The sequence below is a fragment of the Dama dama genome, chromosome 9, assembly GCF_033118175.1.
Source record: "Dama dama isolate Ldn47 chromosome 9, ASM3311817v1, whole genome shotgun sequence".
NCBI lineage: Eukaryota > Metazoa > Chordata > Mammalia > Artiodactyla > Cervidae > Dama > Dama dama.
In genome coordinates this window covers 18620806-18638201 of record NC_083689.1, presented here as the reverse complement: position 1 = coordinate 18638201, position 17396 = coordinate 18620806, and the positions used below count along the sequence as shown (strand labels likewise).

The 17396-nt window shown below is 52.0% G+C and overlaps 1 protein-coding gene across 2 annotated transcripts; it reads left to right on the top strand.

Moving 5' to 3' along the window:
• Positions 1–2632: 2632 nt before the first annotated feature.
• On the top strand, positions 2633–11783 carry KEAP1 (kelch like ECH associated protein 1). 2 transcript variants are annotated; one of them, XM_061150294.1, is made up of 6 exons: positions 2633–3491; positions 5567–6249; positions 8112–8797; positions 10280–10485; positions 10698–10874; positions 11007–11783. In XM_061150294.1, exons 2-6 carry the CDS (start codon positions 5611–5613, stop codon positions 11171–11173), a joined length of 1875 nt encoding a protein of 624 aa, XP_061006277.1. In that variant the 5' UTR covers positions 2633–3491; positions 5567–5610; the 3' UTR covers positions 11174–11783. The 2 variants fall into 2 exon arrangements, with proteins under 2 accessions (XP_061006277.1, XP_061006276.1); XM_061150293.1 differs by lacking the exon at positions 2633–3491 and adding an exon at positions 3800–3901.
• Positions 11784–17396: the final 5613 nt, after the last annotated feature.

Sequence of the window (17396 nt, the reverse complement as noted above, 5' to 3'; positions counted from 1 at the left end):
GAGTAATTACAGTTGATTTTACCCTTGGTGGCTCAGATGGCAAAGAATCTGCCTGCAATGTGGGAGACCTGGGTTCGATCCCTGGGTTGGGAAGATCCCCTGGAGGAGGGCATGGCAACCCACTCCAGTGTTCTTCTTGCCTGGAGAATCCCCATGGACAGAGGAACCTGGTGGGCTGCAGTCCATGGGGTCACAAAGAGTTGGACACAACTGACCGACTAAGCACAGCACAGTTACTCCCATAGTGTTCTAGGCCTGCAGCATGCCTTTTTCTCACTCCCATTTGACGGATGAGGAAACTCCAAGAACTGAGTATTTTGTCCTATTTTCTGAGCCAGGATATTAGCCGAGGAGGTTAGGCTCCAAGGTTCCAGGAGGTGCAGTCTGTTAAGCCCAAACCGACACTCACTTTGTTCAAGGGTCTGCCTTTTCGGCCAGGGGCGATATTAGAGCCCCGGCTGTGCCCGTGAAAGGTTCCAGGCGTCCTGACCGCAGTTCCCAGCCCTGACCGCAGTTCCCAGCTGTCTTGGGCTCCCAGCTGTCTCCAGGCACATTCCTAACCTCAGTGTGGAGAGGCACGCTGGAGAGGGGGCAGGGTGGGTTTGGGGAAAGGGCCTGTGGCTTCGGGTTCAGATTGTTGCACACCACTTGCTGGGACACAGCGGAGCTGCAGGCAGCTGAAAAGTACGCGGTGTGCAGGGGTGGGGGTGGGGGGGCACTGACCAGCCAGGGGACCTGAGTTCCCATGGGCCACGTTCACACTGTCCCTGGATTCTGTAAGCACTGGGAAAACCAACCTATTTCCTCGAACACAAACGCTCAAGCCTGGGGTCACATGCCAGTTCGCTTTGAGAACTGATTCTAATTTCCTATCTGGTTTGGTTCCAGTAACCCCCGGCTCCTGTAATCTTCCAGGGCAACCTGAGCCACCCCACCCCATCGCTCAGTTGTTTGATGATGGTGTGATAGCAGAAGAGTTATTTACTTGTTCACATTCTACAAGATTCAAAAAGCACCAGTTCCCACTCCTGGATATAGACACTTGGCAAACTTGCAGAGCCATTCTGTAGGTAAATGAGCTGAAATGTAAATACATCTCTCTTTTTACACAACTTTAGCATTGCTCTCCACCTTGCTTTGATCTTTTAATAGTATCATCTTGGGAACTGTTGCATGTCTAGATTTTGTACTGTGTTCATTGGACCAGCCTGGGTGCCTTAAACAACCAAAATTTATTTCTCATAGTTCTGAAGCCTGCAAGTCCAAGATCAAGGTGTCAGCATGGTAAGATTCTGGTGAAAACTCTCTTCCTAGCTTATAGACAGCTACCTTCTGGCTGTGTCCTCACATGGTGGAGAAAGAGATCAAGTTCTCTGGTGTTTCTTCTGATAAAGGCACTAATACCGTCATGAAGGCCCCACCCTCATGACCTCCTCTAAATCTAATTACCTCCCCAAGCCCCCATCTCCAAATAACATCACTTATTTTTATATGTGGGCTCAGTCACTCAGTTGTGTCTGACTCTGTGACCCCATGGATTGTAGTCTGCCAGGCTCCTCTGTCCATGGGATTTTCCCAGGAAGAATACTGGAGTGGGTTGCCATTTCTTCCTTCAGGAGACCTTCCTGACCCAGGGATGAAACCCTAGTCTCCTGCATTGGTAGGCAAATTCTTTACCACTGTGCCACCTTGGAAGCCCAAATATCATCATCTTATGTTAGGGCTACAATATATGATGGTGGGGAGGGGGCACAGACCATAACATTTTTTATGTCACTTCATTTTTTAATTGAAGGATAATTGCTTTACAGAGCATTTTTTTCGCATTTAAAAATATTGAGGTAAAACATTCACACAGCTAATGGGTTCTTTTTACTGGCTGCATAGTATTTCACAGTATAGATTACACCAGGGCCCTAGGGATGCACACAACTGTTGAGTCCAACACTTGGCATTTAAACACAGTATTGCAGTAAACATCTGTGTACATACATCCTCCTAAACGTGTGCAAGGGTACCTTGGATAAATTACTGCACATGTCACTGCTGGGTCTCAGGGCTTGTAGATGTTAATTTTGAGATATACCAGAGGTTTCCTTTGGCATGTGGAGAAGGGTGTGGGTTTGCTCACAGCGTCAGCCACTCCCCGTACAGTATTTGGCGGCTATGCTATGGCGCCACCTCTGGAGCCACTCAGAACCACAGCTTCACCACTGCCTCTGGTTTGGGAGGAGAAGCAAGAAACCCCACCCCAGCCTTCTCCGGCGTGGGATTAATCCCAGACCCAGCGCAGGGAGGCAGAATCTTCCAAATTCACTCCGGAGGGCAGGTGGAATCCTTCCTTAGACCAGTATCTGTTCAGTCTAGCGTCTCATACAGACGGACTCTTAAAAAAAAAAAAAAAAACACCCCACATACATTTAAAAGTTAACTTTATATAACAAAGAGCATAAATAGAAAATCAGTATCACTTTCCATGAAAATTAACAATCCTTCATATTTATTGAGCGCTAGCATTCTCAATTAGTTCTCCCAATAATCTACCAGGTAGGTGCCTTTATTATTAACATCTATTACTACGTGGTGTCCAACCCTTTGAGACCCCATGGACTGTAGCCCACCAGATTCCTCTGTCCATGGGATTTCCCAGGCAAAAATAATGGAGTGGGTTGCGATTTCCTTCTCTAGGGGATCTTTTTGACCCAAGGATCGCTCCTGTGTCCCCTGCATTGCAGAAGCATTCTTTACCACTGAGCCACCACGGAAGCCCTATGAACATTTTACGAGGAAGGAAATTGAAGCATGCAGTGGTTAAATTATGGGTCCACCCGCGCAGAGGTAGAGAGTGGCAGAGCCGGAGTTCGAATTCCCAACTGCGAGCTCCTCGCGCCTCCAGATTGGAGATAAAAAATAAAAACAATAAAAACCCCAGTAGGTAGGTAGACAGCTCCGCCTGGATCCTTCGGCCACCTGAACGTGAGGCCTGCACTGTGTGGAGTTAAAAGAAGAGCAGGTCGTGGAAAGCAGACCCGCGCTGAGACGACGAAACCCGGCGGATGGAAGGGACTGCGAAGGGGTTGAAGGACGGGCCTGGTGCGCTTAGCCGTGCGCTCTTGCCCGCCGCCCTATTCCTCGCCCAAAGGCGCCGGGCACCTGAGGGAAGGGCGGGGAATCCCGACTCCTTCCCCGCCGCGCCCTCTCCGCCCTCTTCCCGCCTCCTTCTCGGGCGTCCCGAGGCTAACCCCCCACTCGACGGCCGCGACCCCACAGGCCCCGCCGCCCAGCTACAACCCCCTCCCCAGCCGCCCCGGACGGTGGAAGCGCTCTCGGGTCTTCAACAACTAAAGTCAGGCGGGAGCCGCCCCCGGGCCAGGCCAAGGCCCCTCGGGCTTCCCGGAAGCTCGGTGCGCGGGTGGCACCAACGTGCCCGGAGCCACCGCCGTGCCCCCAGGCATCCCCACCCCGCGGTGAGAGTATCGGAGGCTACGCAGGTGAACGCGCAGGCGGCGGCGGGGAGGGGTATCCGGTGATCCAGGATGCAGGGAAGCGCTGGGCCTCGAACCCGGGGCTTTGATTCTAGGCGGCTCCGACCTCGGGGGCTGGGTGCGCCCAGGGCTGGGTCCTTGGCCCCACCGCGGTTACCGGCGCTGCGGACGCCGCTGTGGGGCTGCGCAACTGGGCAACAGCGAGCGTGGGCGGGGAAGGGGGTGGGGGAGCGGCCCGCTGTCGTCTCCGCCGCCCGAGGCCCGGGCCCGCGGGGACTTTTATTCTGACACGGCCGGCTCCCGGCTCTGCTTAGTCATGGTGACCTGCGCGCGCTCCGCGCCTCCCCCCTGCGAGCTGCGATGGAGGCGCCCGGGCCTGGGCGACGGAGGCGGAGCCCGAGCGCGGCCATGGCGGGGTGAGTGAAGCGGCCCGCGCCCGGGCTGAGGGCACCGAGGGTCTAGAGTGCTCTGCGACCGTGTCCGGCGGCCGGAGCACTGGGCGATGCGGGGCCCGGTCGCCTCGGGGTTTCCCGCGGCTCCGCGGAGCGCCAGGAGGGCGCGGCTCGAGTCCGGACCTTTTGTTGGACGGCGCGACCGGCGGGTGATTCCGGGAGCGAGAGGCCCAGGAAGCGTCGCGCGGACGGAAGCCCGGGGATTCCGGGGCGTTTGTGGCGGGGGGACCTTGGTCTGCGCCCCGGGGCTTGCGATGGAAAGGCCGCGGCGGGGTCACTTCCTCCCTTCTCTAGGCCTTGGCTGCGCCGGCGGGACATGCGCAGTCCCCCACTTACCACTTCTTGGGGGTGGTGGGGGAGTGTCCAGTGCCCAGGGGGCACCGTTGACCGTTTGGCTAAAGACCAAGGGGCAGGCCCGGGCCTCGGCTGGGGAGAGGCGGCCAAGCAGTGTCCAGGGCACGGTGGAAGAGCAGGGTGCTCTGGCAGGCACAGTGGAGTGGGCAGTCAGCCAGCCACAGCTTACTGACCCCTGCGTCGTGCCAGGCCCCAGGCGGACTGCAGGGGAGGCACAGGAGAGGGTGGGCAGGACCCTGACCTACACAGGGCTACCTGCCCTCTGAATCCTGGGGCTCAGGGCCAGAGAGACCCTTCATCCATCAGCAAGCAAGCAAAGGAGCTGATTTCCATTCCTGACAAGTGGTGTGATGGAAATAAAACAGAGAGGAGGTAACTGTGAGTGGAGCCCAGGGAACAATAAGATGAAGAACCTCTTGTAGATCCCCTGCCTCCTCTTTGCTTGACTTTTCCAAACCCAGCTCCTGCCCTGACCCTCCAGACTCCACAGGATTCACAGGCACCCTCCCTTCATTAGTCTTCCTCTCTCATCACACTCTTCCCTGATTCTCCAGGTCGGCTCTCATTCTGCCTCTGAGTCTTTGCACTCACTGTTCCCTCTGCCTGGAAAGCTAACACCCCTCCCCACCCCACCCCCACCCCTGCCCCTTCATGGGTTCATCCTTCTAGTCTCAGCTCCAAGACAGGCCTGGACCACCTGATTTTAAAACAACACCGGCACGCCACACTGTCACAATGCTGTTGTCAGTTTTTTCATGGCCTTAAAGCCTTGCTTATTTCACTTATGGTGAACACTTTCCTGCCCAGTGTTGGCTTCAGGAGGGGCTCGATGCATGTCTGTCTGGCTCCTTGCTGTGTCCCTGGTGCCTAGAACAGAGCTGGTACACAGGACATGCCCGAGAAGTGTTGATGGGGCGAGTGAAGGAATGAGTTGGACATGCTGTGAGAAGGGATGGGCCCCAGAGAGCTGGAACAGAATGGGCAAAGGGAACAGGTGGACGGGAGCTGACTGTGAAGGGCTTTGCAGGCCATTGAAGAGTTTGGTTTTACTCTTCATGCCTCAGGGAGTGGGGGGGGCGGGTGGGATTCTGAGCAGGGGAGGGTCACCATGTGACCTACGATTTAAGGTGGGCCCTTGGACTGGTGAGGCCATGGGCAGTTAGGGAGCACAAATGAACACTGCTTTACCCTGGCCTGGGAAGGAAAACTGGTCTAGGAGTCACTTTATCTTAGAAAAGAAGGCCTAGCCCCCAGCCCTGTGCTCTCCCCCTCCAGGCCCCTGAGTGCCAGTGGTGGTGTCCCTTGTCACCTGGAACCCCATGCAGCCGGAACCCAGGCCTAGCGGGCCCGGGGCCCATACCCAATTCCTGCCCCTGAGATCACAGCGCCCCGAGGGGGCAGGGGACACGGTGATGTACGCCTCCACCGAGTGCAAGGCCGAGGTGACGCCCTCCCAGCATGGCAACCGCACCTTCAGCTATACCCTGGAGGACCACACCAAGCAGGCCTTTGGCATCATGAACGAACTGCGGCTCAGCCAGCAGCTATGCGACGTGACGCTGCAGGTCAAGTACCAGGACGCGCCCGCCGCCCAGTTCATGGCCCACAAGGTGGTGCTGGCCTCGTCTAGCCCCGTCTTCAAGGCCATGTTCACCAACGGGCTGCGGGAACAGGGCATGGAGGTGGTGTCCATCGAGGGCATCCACCCAAAGGTCATGGAGCGGCTCATTGAGTTCGCCTACACCGCGTCCATTTCCATGGGGGAGAAGTGTGTGCTCCATGTCATGAACGGTGCTGTCATGTACCAGATCGACAGCGTGGTCCGCGCCTGCAGCGACTTCCTGGTGCAGCAGCTGGATCCCAGCAACGCCATCGGCATCGCCAACTTTGCCGAGCAGATTGGCTGTACAGAGCTGCACCAGCGTGCCCGGGAATACATCTACATGCACTTCGGGGAGGTGAGTGAGGGACTGGGACAGGGCACCAGGGCTTCAGAGCAGCCTTGGGAGGACCAGGGGACAGACAGGTGGTCATCACTGTCTCCCCTTGAGAGGTGAAGGGTCAAGGCAAGGAGATGGAGAAAAATAGGGTTGAGCTCCCAGTCTACATATCTGCCACAAATCTGGGAAACAGCTGGAGAAAGTGAGACCTTCATGGGTCTCTGGGCTCCCTGGGGTCAAAGGTGGGGACAGAGGGCAGTGTCTGACAGCAGTTCCACCCTAGGGTGCCCTGAGCAGGGCCTGACGTTCCAGGCAGTCAGTAAATATTTATTGAACACCCGTGACATGCTGTCAACTGCCAGTGTGACCCTTACACATGTTTTCTTTAGTCCACAAAGTATTGTGCTCATACTAATCTTTGTTTCATTTTCATTTTTAAGTGGAGGAAGTTGTGAGTAGAGAAAATGAGTGCTTGTTGAGTACTTGGTGTGGGCCAGCCTCTGTTCTAAGTGATTTCCAGCCTTGAAATCTCTGAGTCTTCCCAGCTATTCTAGAAGGAGATATGCTTTGCAGTGCCTTCCTGGAATTTTTTTTTTTTTTTTTCTTTTTTGACCACACCACACAGCTTGCAGGATCTTAGTTCCCCGACCAGAGATTGAACCCTGGCCCTGGCAATGAAAGCGCTGAGTCCCAACCACTGAACCACCAGGGAACTCCCCTTTCCTGGAAATTTTTAAAATCATCCTCTCGTGGCTGGGACCAGCTAGGTGGACACTACCCCTGGTCTCCATGACTCTCCTTCTCTACCATCTTGAGGGTTGACCAGATGCCCCAAGTAGATCTGACATTAATCTTAGGACTTATGGCTTCCAGGATGGTGGCCCAAGAGCAGGGTTGTCCCTCTGACCTGCACAACACCGGTATCAGGGGGTTGCCTTGGCTTGGGGTAACAGGATGCTGGGAATCCGCTGATGTGGAGGTGACTGAAATTATTTATATAGACCAGTGCCAGACAAGAAATATTTCCTTTAGCAATAACCCTGCTAATGAGTTAGCAACTAATATAATCCCCCTTTTATAGAGGAAGAAAACCAAAGCACGAGTGTTTCAGGTTTTTGCCCAAGGTGGCACAATTAGAAGGTAGTGGGCCAACACTGCCACTCAGGCTGCTTTCTTCAAGCCTGAATTTTTTTGTCTTTCTAACATATTCTGTTGCTATTTCCTTTGTAGTCAGTCTGCTTTTTTGAAAAAATAATTTCATTAAAAAAAGAAAAGGGTAACATTCTTACAGTTCAGATACAAAATGATACAAAACCTAAGAGGTACGTTGTTTCTTTTTCCCATTTATGCACTTACCTGCCCTATGCCTGGCATGTAGTGTTAACTCATTGAATCCTCACACACTGAGAGTTTCATACTATTCAAATGCCTGTTTCTCTTCTTCTTTGAATTTTTATTTATTTATGGCTGTGCGGGGTCTTCGTGGCTGCTCACAGGCTTTCTCCAGTTGCAGTGAGCAGGGCCTCTTCTCTGATTGCGCTGAGCAGGCTCCTCAGTGCAGTGGTTTCACTTGTCGTGGAGCACGGGCTCTAGAACAAGAGCTCAAGATGATGGCGCACGGGCTTAGCTGCCCCAAGGCATGTGGTATCTTCCCAGTCTAGGGATCAAACCTATGTCCCCTGCATTGGCAGGTGGGTTCTTAATCACTGGACCACCAGGGAAGTCCCTCGAATGCCTTATTTCACACCTGAGGAAGCTGAGATTAGCAGAGGCAGATTGAGTGTCTTGTCCAAGGTCCTAGCAGGGGCTTGGAGAGGGGCTGGGGACTGGGAGTGGAGAGAGACTTGTAAGTCAGCCCATGACGCTGTCGCCCTCTGCAGGTGGCCAAACAAGAGGAGTTCTTCAACCTGTCCCACTGCCAGCTGGCGACCCTCATCAGCCGGGATGACCTGAATGTGCGCTGCGAGTCCGAGGTCTTCCACGCCTGCATCAACTGGGTCAAATATGACTGCGAGCAGCGGCGCTTCTACGTGCAGGCGCTGCTGCGGGCGGTGCGCTGCCACTCACTCACGCCCCACTTCCTGCAGATGCAGCTGCAGAAGTGTGAGATCCTGCAGTCGGACTCCCGCTGCAAGGACTACCTGGTCAAGATCTTCCAGGAGCTCACCCTGCACAAGCCCACGCAGGTGATGCCCTGCCGGGCACCCAAGGTGGGCCGCCTCATCTACACGGCCGGCGGCTACTTCCGCCAGTCGCTCAGCTACCTGGAGGCCTACAACCCCAGCGATGGCACCTGGCTCCGGCTGGCGGATCTGCAGGTGCCCCGGAGCGGCCTGGCGGGCTGTGTGGTGGGCGGGCTGCTGTACGCCGTGGGCGGCCGCAACAACTCGCCCGATGGGAACACCGACTCTAGCGCCCTGGACTGCTACAACCCCATGACCAACCAGTGGTCGCCCTGCGCCTCCATGAGCGTGCCCCGCAACCGAATCGGGGTGGGCGTCATCGACGGGCACATCTATGCTGTTGGCGGCTCCCACGGCTGTATCCACCACAACAGTGTGGAGAGGTGAGTGGCGGGGGCAGGAGGCGTGGGATCCGGGGGTTCCGCTGCTAACATGCCCCATGCCGTTGGGATCTCGGGTTTTAAAATATTTATTTATTTATTTTTGTCTGTGCTGGGTCTTCATCGCTGCACGCAGGCTTTCTCTAGTTGCTGTGAGCCGGGGCCACTTTTTGTTGTGGTTCACAGGCTTCTTGTCACAGTGGCTTCTCTTGTTGTGAAGCACAGGCTCTGAGTCCACCAGCTTCAGTAGTTGCAGCATGTGGGCTCAGTACTTGGGGCACAGGCTTAGTTGCTCCACGGCACAGGAGTCTTCCTGATCGAAGACACAGGGATCGAACCCACGGCCCCTGCCTTGGTAGGTGGATTCTTATCCACTGCACCTCCAGGGAAGTCTTCCTTTCACTGTGGAGTGCTTTTCTCTGTGCCTTCCCTTCCGGGAGTGGAAGCCTCAAGGTGAGGCTAAACTCCTGGGAGATGTATGGTCATGACCCTGGATGATGTGTCTTGGCCTGGGAACTGTTTACAGGGCCATCACAGGCCCATACAACGACTTATTAGCAGATTTGGAAAAAGTTCCATCAGTTTGAAACTGTTGGAATGTTAATATGCTAATTTTGTTAAAACATGACACCTCCCTGCCATCTATCCACGTGGTTGTAAGAAACACACATACGAGGTCTGTTACCGTGAAAGGTGCCCCTTGATGTGGCGCCCTTGCGCAGTGTGCAGTCTGTGTACAGAACAACTGCACGGTGACCCTGTGTTTGCCTGCGTGCTCACGCAGTTGTGTCTGCTCTGTGACCCCATGGACTATATAGCCTGCCAGGCTCCTCTGTCCATGGGATTTTCTAGGCAAGAATACTGGAGTGGGTTGCCATTTCCTCCTCCAGGGGATCTTCCCGAGCCAGGAATTGAACTGGTGTCTCCTGTGTCTCCTGCATTCATACAACACTTAGCTTAGGCAGTGGTCTGAAGGGGACATTTGAGTCCAGCAGAGGTGCAAGTGACCTTGAGCAGAGGGGGGCCGGCCCTGAACCTCAGTTTCCTCATCTAGAAAATGGACCTACTGATAACTTGCATTGTAGGGAATCCTTGTGAGAATTGAAGAATTCAGGTGAGGGACTTCGCAGGTGTTGCAGTGGTAAAGAATCCACCTGCCAATGCAGGAGATGTGGGTTCTATCCCTGGTCCAGGAAGATCCCACATACCTCAGAGCAACTATAAGCCGGTGCACCACAACTATTCAGCCAGCACTCTAGGAGCCCTGGAGCCAAAACTCCTAAAGCCTGCCTGCTCTAGAGCCCAGGCTCCACAGCTAGAGAAAAGCCTGTGTAGCCAGGAAGGCCCAGCATAGCCAAATGAAATTATTTTTAAAATTAACCCAAATAAAATAAAATTAGAAAAACCAACACAGGGGAATATCCGTGGGGGCCAGTGTCCCGGGTTGGCTGGGGCTGCTATTGTCATCGCTGCTTTCTGTGGCAGGTATGAGCCGGAGGGGGACGAGTGGCACTTGGTGGCCCCAATGCTGACACGAAGGATCGGGGTGGGAGTGGCTGTCCTCAACCGTCTGCTCTACGCGGTCGGGGGCTTCGACGGGACAAACCGCCTCAACTCAGCCGAGTGTTACTACCCAGAGAGAAACGAGTGGCGGATGATCACACCCATGAACACCATCCGGAGCGGAGCAGGTGGGAGGGGGCCGTGGGGAGGGGAGCCAGGAGGAGCACCCGCCTGACCCTGGGAGTGAAACTCAGAGAGCTCCTGCTGCTTGCTCTTGGCTTTATTTCTGCAGGGTCGATCAGGAGAGGGGAGGAAGGGAGAGGGGAGGGTGTGCCCCCCAAGAAGGTGATGGCTGGGGCCCCAGGCCCTGGAGTCACCTCCTCTGTGTCTCCCGGTTTAGGAGTCTGCGTCCTGCACAACTGTATCTATGCTGCGGGGGGCTATGACGGTCAGGACCAGCTCAACAGCGTGGAGCGCTACGACGTAGAGACAGAAACGTGGACGTTCGTGGCCCCCATGAAGCATCGGCGAAGCGCCCTGGGCATCACCGTACACCAGGGAAGGATCTACGTTCTTGGTAAGGCCTGGGCGGAGAAGCCCACCTAGCCCCTTTCAGTAGGAGGGCTTCACATGCTTCTTTCCTTCCTACCCCTCCCCAACCCCACCCCCTTGGAGTAGTGACCGACCACCCCTCCTGCCCTCCCTGCAGGGGGCTATGACGGTCACACATTCTTGGACAGCGTGGAGTGCTATGATCCAGACGCGGACACCTGGAGCGAGGTGACCCGGATGACCTCTGGCCGGAGTGGGGTGGGCGTGGCCGTCACCATGGAACCCTGCCGGAAGCAGATTGACCAGCAGAACTGTACCTGTTGAGCTGCTTCTGTTTCCTGAGCGGAGAAGGAAAAAAGGTCCGATCCAGAGTATTGTTTCTGTACAAAAAAAAAAAAACCAGGGACAAGTGAAGAGGCTCCACAGCACAAATCGTGGTCTCCAGAATGAGACCCATTCTGGAGTGGTCCCAGAAGGCTGGGACACTGCGGTGTTCCAATCACAATGTGAAAGAAAAGAAGGCTAGAGTGGGAACTCGTGAGCCTGCCAGAGCAGTCCCAGGAATGTCCAACGAGAGCCTGCCCAGGAGGTGGGCGCGGGAAGGATGGGCTCCCCAGAGAGAGGCCCCCCACACCCGCTACCCCAAGACTAGGCCTGGGTCCCCCACCAGCAGCCTCCACCTCCCTGTGGGATGAAAGCAGGTGCCGAGGACAGGCTGGTTTTCATCCCCTGCGTCTTTGTGACTATTTCCTAGAGGCCTGGGAAGAAGCCCACTGAGGCCTTGGGGGCGGAGGCCCCTCCAGAGGTGAGGACCCCAGGGATGGGCCTGTACATAGAAACCACTGGATTTTGCTGCTCGGACAGTCATTTTGTTGATAAGTAGCCCTGTAACTTTCAGATGAAAATAAAGAACAAACTAACTAGTGTCTTCCAACCGGGCTCTCAGCCAGAGATCTCAAACCTGTGGGGACAGAAAGGACTCTTCTCCTGACATGCACTCAAGTCTTTTGATTTAAGGCTTGGATTTGAAACCAGTTTGTTATCTCGGCTCCGCTGAATTTTGATATGTAGGGCATCTTTCTCCCCACGAGCAAGCCACACAGGGCTCACTTTGTGTATCACTTTCAACTGCTTTGAAGACAATAACCCAACTCCTTGACACCTCTCCTAGGGCTCCCCCAGATTAATTGCACACATGCACAGTTTATATTTTCACAGTATATATTATGACATTTTCACAGTTTATATTAAGACAGAAGATCCCCAACATGGGCTTCTCGGATGGCTCTGTGGTAAAGAAGCTGCCTACCATGCAGGAGAAGTGGGTCCCATCCCTGGGTCGGGAAGATCCCCTGGAGAAGGAAATGGCAACCCACTCCAGTATTCTTGCCTGGAAAATTCCATGGACAGAGGAGCCTGGCAGGCTACGGTCCATGGGGTCGCAATTGAGCAACTAAACAATAACAACTATCCCCAGCATGCCTTCCAAATTCAGTGAAAGTCCATCAGGTCATATTTATGCACTTCAGTAACACAGACTTGAGGCTTTTGTTTTATTTAGGTGCCTGAGTATTCAAAAGGCAAAGGGCTTGATAGCTTGGCTCCTTCTGAACAGCCTGTGTGAATTATGTGGCCTGGATCTTTTCTTCTGCCGGTCAACTCTCTTCGTGCTGGGGAGTGGAGAAAAGAATGGTCTCAACTGTTGGGGATTCCACAGGTTCTTCCAAACAGCTTAGCGAGGGAACATTTTATTCTTTCCCTGCCAGCGAAAACATCCTACCTCCCATCTCTGGCTTCACTCAATCCACCTAAAGGCTGTCTTAGTTGTTGTCTTTAGTTGCCCACTTCTCTGGTCCTTGTCCTAAGATTTTTATGGAACTAGAAAATTAATCTGGGAATTTCCTGACAGTCCAGTGGTTAAGGACTCACGTCTTTCACTGCTGGGGCTCAGCCTCCATCCCTGGTCCGGGAACTAAGAGTCTACAAGTCATGTGGTGAGGCCAAAAAAAAAAAAAAAAAAAAAAAAATGCTGGTTGCATTGAGTGGATGGGGAAAACTAGAAATTATAAACACATCTAGATAGTCTTCTAGCATTTGCAATGTATTTCTACATATTATTTGATCCTCAGTGGTGCTATGAGCTAAGAAGGGCAAGCCTGAGTTCTTTTTTGAAAACCTTTATGCATTTGGCCATGTTGGATCTTGGTTGTGGAAGATCTTTGATCTTCGTTGAGGCATGTGGGATGTTTTAGTTGCAGCATGTGAACTCTTAATTGTGGCATGTGGGATTTAGATCCCTGACCAGGGATCCAACCCGGGGTCCCCTGCATTAGGAGCATGGAGTCTTCGACACTGGACCACCAGGGAAGTCTTCAGATGAGAAGAAGAGGTTCAGAGAAGTGACCTGCCCAAGTGGCGGGGTGCAGACTTGACCTGTGCAGTACCCCAAAGCAGTCCCTTTCAGCCACAACTTGCTCCACCTGTGTGTCAAAGGGGATGTTACAGAGGTCCCATGGCAGCCCCTCCCTTGAGGTCCAGTGGTTAAGACTCACTCTGCACTTCCACTGCAGGGGACACAGGTTCAAGGTTCAATCTCTAGGCGGGGAACTAATATCCTGTGTGCTACGCAACTCGGTCAAAATAAGTAAGTAAATAAACGCACACATGTGTGCTCAGTCATGTCCAATTCTTTGCAACATTATGGAGGTATATGTAGCCTGCCAGGCTCTTTTGTCCATGGGATTTCCCAGACAAGAATACTGGAGTGGGTTGCCATTTTCTTCTCAAGGGGATCTCCCTGACCCAGGGATTGAACCCATGTCTGTTATGTCTCCTGTATTGCAGACAGATTCTTTACCACTTGAGCCATCAGGGAAGCCCAAGTAAATAAATAAATAGATATGTAAGTAGGTCCTGTGGGATCAGTGTGCATAGCCAGAAACAACAACCTAATCTAGAATAGGGATTTACATGTAATGTGGTTGCCAAAAGCCCCGCAACCTACCCCAGAGTGCTGTTTCCTTTCAAAGACATTAGAGCCGTGGTGTTGATGTCAGGTCAAGCTGGTTGAGTAAGGCAGTTTGGGTAAACAGTTTAGGAGTCAGGTAAACGGGAGTCAGGTAAACAGTTTCCTATCTGGAAAAACTACCTGGACGCCCACTTGGTGCTAGACCCTATGTGAGCTGCTAGACCAACAAAGGTGAGTATTTTTTAAAAACATTTTTAATTGGAGAATAATTGCTTTACACGATTGTGTTGACTTCTGCCATACAACAGCATGAATCAGGCAGCCGTAAGCACACATAGGTCCCTTCCTTGAGCCTCTCCCCCACCCCACTTGAGGTGGTCACAGAGTACCGCCTTGAGCTCCCTACAACTTCTCCCGTTAGCTCTACCTGTTTTATATATGATAATGTGTATGTTTTAATGCTATTCTCTCAATTCCTCCCACCCTCTCCTTCCCCTGCTGTCCAAAGTCTCTTCTTTATGTCTGCATCTCTATTCCTGCCCTGCAGATAGTTTCATCGGTACCATTTTTCTAGATGCCATATATATGTGTTAATATATGACGGTTGTTTTTCTCTTTCTGACTTAACTTCACTTTGTATAACATGCTTTAGGTTCATCCACCTCACTAGAACTGACTCAAATGTGTTCCTTTTCATGGCTGAGTAATATTCTATTGTGTATGTGTACCAAAATGTTTTTATCCATTCATCTGTCGATGAACACGTAGATTGCTTCCGTGTCCTGGCTACTGTGAACAGTGCTGCAGTGAACACTGGGACACATGTTTTTTCACTTATGGTTTAAGGTATATGCCCAGCAGTGAGATTGTTGGGTCATATGGTGGCTTTATTCCTAGTTTATAAAGGAATCTCCATACTGTTCTTCATAGTGGCTCTATCAATTTACATTCCCACCAACAGTGCAAGAGGGTTCCCTTTTCTCCACACTCTCTCCACCATTCATTATTTGTAGGTTTTTTGATGATGGTCATTCTGATCGGTCTGAGGGGATACTTCCGAAGGTGAGTATTTATGTTCACTTTGTATCTCTGCGAAAAACAACTTGATTTTATGCCTTACTCTGCCAGGCATTGGGACTGTGACAGTGAACAAGCCCCAAAAGATCCCTGCCCTCATGGAAACTACAGCCTAGTGGGGGAGTAGGGTGACCAACTTGTCCTAGTTTGCCTGGGACTTTTCCAGTTGGAACGCTGAAAGGCTGGCATCCCAGGGAGCATTTAGTCCCAGTAAACCAGGTTCATTGGTTACTCTCCAGGTAAACCAGATGCTGAAGCAATATTAACAACTGTGTTGAGTGACAGACATGATTAAATTTGCATTTGGTAGCTCTGGAAGCTAAGTGGAAATGGCTGGGGATAGAGGTACCCTGGGAAAGGTCGAGCAGCTGGCACAGTGGCCAGGTGAGAGGCTGGTGGTGTGGATCAGGCAGTTGGGTATGGGAACAAAGGAGAGTCTACAGGTGAATAGACTGGCTAGATAGGATGGATGAATAATCAGGAATGCTCCGGGGTGGTTTTGAAGCTTAAGAAGCCAAGTGGAGGGGCCCTTGGAGGAATCTGCTATTACAGAAGGAAGTGACGATGGTTCAGAGTGTGTTAGGTTTGTGGCCTCAAGATAACAATTGTTTTTGGAAAGTACTCAATCAGATTTTTCAAACCCGCAATCTTTGATGCTTCCAACAAATAGCTCTTGAATGGCTGCTCTGTGCTAGACATGAAGTGAGGTATTCAGACACAATGAGGAGCAAGCATGACACTGGCCCTTTTTCATAGAGCTAATAAAATAATCCAACTTCCCTGGTACCTCAGCAGTAAAGAATCCTCTTGCCATGCAGGAGACTTGGGTTTGATCTCTGGGTCAGGAAGATCCCCTGGAGAAGCAAATGCAACCCACTCCAGTATTCTTGCCTGGGAAATCCCATGGACAGAGAAGCCTGGCGTGTTACAGTCCATGGGGTCGAAAAAGAGTCGGACGTGACTTAGTTACTAAACAACAATAAAATAATCACACTGAGTATATGTAATTAATTTATTAGGTAAGCTTTCTGAAGGACTGGAGCTCAACCTAGGTCAGATGCCTTGAGAAAGCATTCTTGAGGAAGTTGTTTTCTCACAGAAATTCAGACTGTAAATTGGGTGAGGGAAAAGAGGGGTGAGATTCTGGACAGAGGAACCATCTGTCCTGTGGCACTGAGGAGCAAGTCTCAGTGAAGCTCTGAGAGGGAGGAGGAACATGATGTCAGAAGAAGCTTAACGGAGGTGAGGGAGCCAGACCGCGCAAGCCCAGTGCGCCACGTTATTCTCATTTAGTAAATACCTAAATACTGCCTTTTTCAAAAAGTTAAAACATTACAGGGCTTCCCTGGTTAAGAATCCGCCTGTCAGCACGGGAGACAAGGGCTCGATCCTTGACCTGGGAAAATCCCGCGTGCCATGGAGCAGCAAAGCCGGTGCGCCACACTATTGAGCCTGTGCTCCAGAGCCCGGGGCCACAGCTACTGAAGCCTGTGTGCCCTGGAGCTGCTGCTCTGCTGCAAGAGAAGCCCCTGCAATGAGAAGCCTGAGCATTGCAACTAGAGAAAAGCATGCATGGCCACGAAGACCCAGCACAGCCAAAAATAAATACTTTTTTAAAAAGGCAAAACTTTACAGATAAAGTTGAAGTCTTACTTCCTCTCCATTCCAGCCCCTCTAAATCTTTTTTTTTTTTTTAAATTAACAATCTTCCGTATTGTATGTTTTATGTAGTTCCTTACAAAAATGCCATAATGTTGCCTGTATTACTCTGCAATACAGAATATTGCTTTTCCTCTCTCTCGGTAAGCTCTATCTGTGATGTCATGTTCCTTTCACCAGCTACCAGATGTTCTGTTTTATCTGGTTCACTATTGACAGATGTTTAGGTTGTTCCTAGTTTCTCAGAATTACAGATAAGGCAGCAACACCCTTTCTTAATCACGCCTCCTTTCTCCAGATGGGTGCGAGGAGGTGGAACTCACTAGGTCATGGAGTAAGCACAGCTTTCCTAGATGCTGTCAGATGACCCTCCAAAGTCCTTTTTATTCCTGCTGTTTCTGCAAGTTCTTTTTTAAACTTAAGTTTTACATATTTAAAAAAAATTGAGGTATGTTTGATTTATAGCATCATGTTAATTTCAGTGTGCAGCACAGTGATTCATAGAAGCTCTTTGTAAATCTACACACAGAGGGTTCCCCGGTGGTCCAGTGGTTAAGAATCTGCATTGCAAATGCAGGTGACACCAGTTGGATCCCTGATCTGGGAAGATCCCACATGCCGTGGAGCAGCTAAGCCGGTGCGCCACAAGTGTTGAGCCTGTGCTCTGAAGCCGGGGAGCCACAACTACTGAAGCCTGTACACCCTAGAGCCTCTGCTCTGCGACAGAGAAGCCACTGCAATGAGAAGCCCACACAACAAAACTAGAGAGTAGCCCCTGCTCGTTGCAACTAGAGAAGGGTCACCCACAGCAGAGAACTAGCACAGCCAAAAATAAAAATTAAT

Coding starts and splice junctions, on each gene's coding strand:
- KEAP1 (XM_061150294.1), top strand. CDS start 5,611: ATGCAGCCGGAACCCAGGCCTAGCGGGCCCGGGGCCCATACCCAATTC. Junction 6,250..8,111: donor TCTACATGCACTTCGGGGAG/GTGAGTGAGGGA, acceptor CGCCCTCTGCAG/GTGGCCAAACAAGAGGAGTT. Junction 10,875..11,006: donor GGGAAGGATCTACGTTCTTG/GTAAGGCCTGGG, acceptor CCCTCCCTGCAG/GGGGCTATGACGGTCACACA.